This window comes from Entamoeba histolytica, genomic scaffold (genome assembly GCF_000208925.1).
Source record: "Entamoeba histolytica HM-1:IMSS scf_1104750517247 genomic scaffold, whole genome shotgun sequence".
NCBI classification, from domain to species: Eukaryota; Evosea; order Mastigamoebida; family Endamoebidae; genus Entamoeba; species Entamoeba histolytica.
Genome location: NW_001914911.1, coordinates 71,533 through 77,532, shown reverse-complemented (window position 1 = coordinate 77,532; position 6,000 = coordinate 71,533). Strand labels below are relative to the sequence as shown.

Sequence of the window (6,000 nt, the reverse complement as noted above, 5' to 3'; positions counted from 1 at the left end):
AAATACTAAATGGCACATTAAAGTGAAAGTAAATGATATAATGGAAGGAAGAGTAGAGTGTAATTCAATAATAAAAAATATCATATTAAAGAATAACTCTACAGAAATTGATGAAGAATATCTTAACACTCTCATCAATAAAATAAAAAAAAAAAATGAAAATAGAAAAATGTACAAACATTAATTACTACTTTCAAAGAAACGAAGCTGATCGATTAATAATGGAAATTAATAATAGATGGATATGGTCAGGAAGCAGAATGCAGGATTATATGCAAGACGATATGAAGAGGATTTCAATGATTATGCACTTTTATCTCCAAAATAAAATAATAAGAGATAAATTTGATGAAATAAAAGAAATCCTGAAGAAAATTAATAGACTAGAAGATATAGTCAATGAAATTGTACAGAATCAAGTGCATCATGAAATTAAATGAACATGATGAAGAAGGAATAAAAGTTAAAGCACTAGAAAGAATAAAGTACCCAAAATATATGATGGCTATGATTAAAGAATTAAATTCAATAAGGAAGAAAGGGTCAGAATCAATACAAATAAAATAATGTTTGATTCTAATAAGAAAATTAGAATAAGGAAGAAATAAAGAATGAAATATACCCAAATAACGATATTACTTTAGAATATTGGAAATGTTATATGAAACACAGGTGATATTAAATTAAGAGAATTGGAAAATAAAACAAATCACCTCATGGAATGAAAGCTACAGAAATTATGATAATGTCATAATAACAATAAATGAAATAAATTTAAGTATAATGAAAATAAGTAACTGGAAAACACCATGAATAGACATTATATATTAGTATTATTGGAAAAGGATATCATCATCAAGAGAAATCATTCTTAATATCTTCAATGAATGGTTAAACTTCATTCAAAACATCCCATTAGATATGGTAAGTGGAAGAACTTTACTAATCCACAAATTGATATGAATGATGTCACTAATTATCGTCATATCAGTTGTACAAATGTAATAATGAAAGTATTTACTTCCATATTAAAAGAAAAGATTCACAGAAGACTTAACATGAATAATGAATCATTTAAAATCAGTAGAAACCAATTGGGATGTAAATTATAATCTTTAGCTGCTAAAGAAGGAATAATAAATAGTTATATGATGAAGCAGCAGAAAGAAGAGAAATACCCAAAATATGTGGAGTCATATTATGACATTAAGAAAACATATGACACAACAAATCATGAATGTGTAATTGAATCATTAAAATATTTTAATTATGAGGGAGTCATCATAGACATAATTGAAAGTATGATGACTAAATGGAAGATATTCATCGGCTATAAATATAATGAATATCTATGATGTATTAAATTAAATAAAGGAATTTTACAAGTGATTCCTTATCCCCTCTACTCTTCATCATCCAGATGAATGTAATTTCTCAAATCATCGAAGAGAAAATCACAAAAGTAAATCACACATTATATATGGATGAAATGAGAATAATGACAGAAAATAGTGAAGAAATTGGAATAATCCACAAAGAAGTTATTGATAAATACATCAAAAATGGATATGTCATCAAACAAATGACATTTTAGAAGATGGTTTGAGTCAAAAAGAGTAGATAAAACTACTACAATGAAAGCATGGAAGTCCATCAATATTAAGAAAATGAATTTCTCCAATTAACTAAAATGCAAGATGGAGCAATATTCAGATTGTATAGAAAATCAAAAATAATGAAAAATGAAAGATTGAAATACTCAACACTTTGTAAAGACAAGATAGCAATAGTAGAACACATCTTACTATCTTGTATTGGTAATAAAAAATCACAAATGAAAAAACATGACAATATTGGCATAATAATATTGATTAATAAGAAAATATATAGGAAACAAACAATATAAAAAATATAATATGAAACAATGTTCCAATATAAAGACATTACTATGATATTGAACAAATAAATAATGCCTAAAAATGTTGGACAATATCATAAAATATCATATATATGTATTAGATAAAAAGAATAAAATTGATCTATTATTTGATATGATTATTGTTGAATATCATAATTTTAATGGAGTGTATTTGAAGAAAAGAAATATGTACAATGAATTAATGAATGTGTTAATGAAAATAGAGAAAATAAAATATGACAAAATAAATCCAATAGTAATTTCAAATAATTGAATAATAAACACAGAATTTATTGGATTAAATAAATAAAGAAATAAAAACTAAGGTTAACATTATTAAAGAAATTAAAAACCTTGTAATAAGAAACATGATGGGTGTCATAGAATACCGCTGAGAACACAATTAAAAATACTCTGTAGAGCTATTAGAAGACAAAGTGACAGTATTGGTCTCATCCAATAAAGGAACAATAAAAGTTAGTTCTATTAATACTTAATTAATTGCTTTTAATTTAGCTATAATTCTTTTATTTGAATTGATTATTTTCAATTTGATTTCTATTTGATTTTGTCAACCATATTTGAAATAATTAAATAAAGATAATATCACTGTATTAGTCAATATTATTTAATGTATATACTACATTTCTCTGAATCATTCATTTTAACCATGAAATAAGATAAAATATTACTTTATTAATATAAATTACATTTAGTCATAAAAACAATTATATTATTTTACTATTATTTAAATAATACTATGAATAATAATGCGTGTAATCAATTTTTCATTCTGTCTTGAAAAAAAAGAAGTTAATTATAGTTTTTATTATATAAAACAAATTATAAATTTATTAATGTCACAATAAAATGGATTAATACCTTCTCTTAGATACCAATTTATACAAAAGCAAAAAAATTATTTTTTAACTTGTTTCAGTTCAATTTAAACACTAAAAACTTGACATATTTAAATATCATAATGAAAGATTTAACTAGTTTTGTGTATTAAATTTAGTCACAACCATCTTAAATTCATACTACTTCAGAAAAAATATATATATAATTTTTATTTAATTTATTTTATTTTTGACTACCCTCAACTAAAATTATATTTCGTAATGACAAAATATTAACATAAACCATTTTATTAACTAATAAATAAATTAATTTACGTTATTATAAAATATAGAATTTGTCTACAGCGTCACTTTTGAAATATTGACTATATAACAAAAATAAAAACAAAAAAAGGTTTTTTATAAATATTAATTCTAAAAATACATATGATGTTTTCAAATGAAATGCAAAAAGGGTGAAGAAAAAGTTTTTTTAAAAAAATATAAAAAAACTTTATTTATTAAAATAAAATGAGTGCCATAACACGTCTTTCTTCCTCTTCACCTGAATTACCAAAAACGAGAATTCCTCACAAAAGAGTTAGATCCATTGGAGCAACAGGAAAAAGTACATTTTATGGAGAAGAACGACCAGTTATAATTAATGGAAAAGTTTTGATATCTGGAGGACTCACACTTCCATTATTATCTTCTTCATATTTAGTTTCAAAGAATGGAGAAATTAAACGACTTAAAACAGGACAGTCGTTTGAGGAGAATGAAGAAGACCAATTATTATGTGTTTGTTATGAATTAATTACAATTTTATATTATTCATAATTATATTTAAGAGAGAACAACTAACGTTTATATTAGAAGCAAACATATTCATCTTCTAAAAGATTTAACATTAATGTATCACAAACCATTGGTAGAAGAATATATATGGAAGATATGGTTATGATTAAAGGTGAATTGTTTGATGGAATTGATTATATTGGTGTGTTTGATGGTCATAATGGAAAAGATGCAGCCAAAAAAGCAATGGAAACTTTTCATAAATTATTAGATGAATATTTAATTAAATCAGATCATTATCTGGAACACTTAAATCATATATGTAATGAAATACAACAATTAATATCATTTACAACTGCATCAGGAACAACTGCATCAGTAATTATTATAAGAGAAGATGATGTTATATTTTGTTATATTGGAGATTCACCAATTTATATAAAATCAAATGAACAAGTAAAGAAAATATCTATTGACCATAATACAAGTAATGAAGAAGAAGTAAAAAGAATTATTAATTGTGGTGGGAGTGTTGTAGACATAAATGGAACAAAAAGAGTAAATTCTAAGATTGTACTTACTCGTTCACTTGGTGATAAATCACTTCATCCTCCATTAACAAATGAACCAACAATAATTTCAATTCCATTAAATGAAATAGATTCAATTATCGTTGCTTCTGATGGAATATCATCAATATCGTTTGTTTTTTATTTAATCAAAATAATAATTATTTACTTTTAGATGTGAGTTATTAAATGAATTAACAAATCCTACATTTGGTTTAGAACAACAAGCAGTTAATATTAGAAATATTGCTTATGAAAAGAATAGTCCTGACAATATCTCAGTAGTAGTTATTCAAATCACACAGCCAATAATATCATCATGAAACTATTATATTCTAAATCATTCAATTAATATTACTAATAATTGTATTACATACACTTTTATCATCTTTTTGTTTTTCTTTCTTTATTTTCATTCAAAAATAAATAAAAATAAGAAATAATAAACCAAAACAACTTCATTATTATCTTCTCTTAGAATCCAATTTTTTCAGCATATTTCTTGGCATTTGCCTTAACGATTCCATCATACTTCTTCATATAAGCATCTTGTTTAGCAGTTCTCTTAACTGTGGCTTTAAGAAGATTATTTTCAACTTTAACTTTAATAACCTTTCCATCAACTTTTTGAGTTTTACCAAATCTCTTAGCAACTGATTGATTTAATGCTTCTTTCTTTGCTGCAAGAATCTTTTCCATTTTAGCTGCATATTGTGCTTTATGTGCTGCTTGTGCTTTAGCAACTTGAGCAAGTTTATGTGATGCAATCTTAGCATATGGATTTAATTTAACCATAGCAGCCCAATTCTTAAGTGGATTAGCTCTCTTTGGTACTTTTGGTAAGACAATTTTAGCTCTAAGAAGTTTAGCTTTTTCAGCAGCAACAACAACTCTCTTCATATCTGGAACAGCCATTTGAGCATGAGCAATTCTGAATCCTGATTTACCTTGTGCCATCTTCTTTTGAGTTCCAAAGATGGTGTTAAGTTTCTTGAATGCTGATTCAGTCCAAATAATGAATCTACCCATATGGCATCCTGGTGCAAGATTAAGAACTGAAAGATTTTCAACACGGCATGTATCTACACCTGGAATATTTCTGAATGCTTTAACAGCTTGAAGATCATCATTACCATAAACAACTAATGGTCCTTTTCTTTCTTTAATCTTTCTTCCTCTCATTTTTCCTTGACCAGCACGAACAGTCTTTGAAGCAATAACTTTAAGAACATCTGAATAAGCATTAATTTTCTTTAAGAGATAAACAGCTTGTTTGGTCTTCTTAATAACTGAAATTGATTTTGAATTAACAACTAATGGAATTTGTGGTACTCCTGCAATATGATGTCCACGTGCTGAAACAAGAGCTGGAACAGCTGAAGCAGCAATACATGAAGCAACAGCAAATCTTCTCATTTGTTTTGGTGTTTTTCTTTGCCATTTTCTGAAATTCTTAAGTGGAGAGAACATATGACCCTTTCTAGTCATATTACCAAAAGCTCCTTGTCCATTTCTTCCTGATCCTGATCCACTAATTCTTGGAATTCTAGCTACAGCTCTTCCAGTTCCCCATGAAATAGCTGAATGTTGTTTACCAGCTTCAGTTGATACTCCTTCTGGTTGTCTAGTATTTTTACTTTGATTTCTATAAACGAAATGAACTACGTCTCCTCTAATTGGTGCAAGAAAAACAGCTGGAAGTCTGACTGGTGTTTTTTCAGCTTCTCCTGTAATTCCATCATAAATGGTGACAAATGGTCTTAAACTCATTACTATTCGACCTGTGAATTTTTAGGGTATGAAAGAAAACTAATAGGGTTAATTACTCAAATAATAATATTTTTAATTATTTAGATTTATTATTTCATAATTATTA

At 26.1% G+C, this 6,000-nt stretch overlaps 2 protein-coding genes across 2 annotated transcripts, besides 2 other annotated features; one reads left to right on the top strand and one right to left on the bottom strand.

Annotated features, from left to right (window-relative positions):
* Window positions 1-1,544: a repeat region.
* Window positions 1,533-2,427: a repeat region.
* Window positions 2,428-3,288: 861 nt separating this feature from the next.
* EHI_064720 (protein phosphatase domain-containing protein) lies at window positions 3,289-4,447 on the top strand (the record flags this gene model as incomplete). Its single annotated transcript, XM_648917.2, has 3 exons — window positions 3,289-3,558; window positions 3,634-4,256; window positions 4,300-4,447. 3 exons carry the CDS (start codon window positions 3,289-3,291, stop codon window positions 4,445-4,447), a joined length of 1,041 nt encoding a protein of 346 aa, XP_654009.2.
* Window positions 4,448-4,598: 151 nt separating this feature from the next.
* Window positions 4,599-5,900, bottom strand: EHI_064710 (60S ribosomal protein L4, putative; the record flags this gene model as incomplete). Its single annotated transcript, XM_001913615.1, has 1 exon — window positions 4,599-5,900. Exon 1 carries the CDS (start codon window positions 5,892-5,894, stop codon window positions 4,599-4,601), a length of 1,296 nt encoding a protein of 431 aa, XP_001913650.1. The 5' UTR covers window positions 5,895-5,900.
* Window positions 5,901-6,000: the final 100 nt, after the last annotated feature.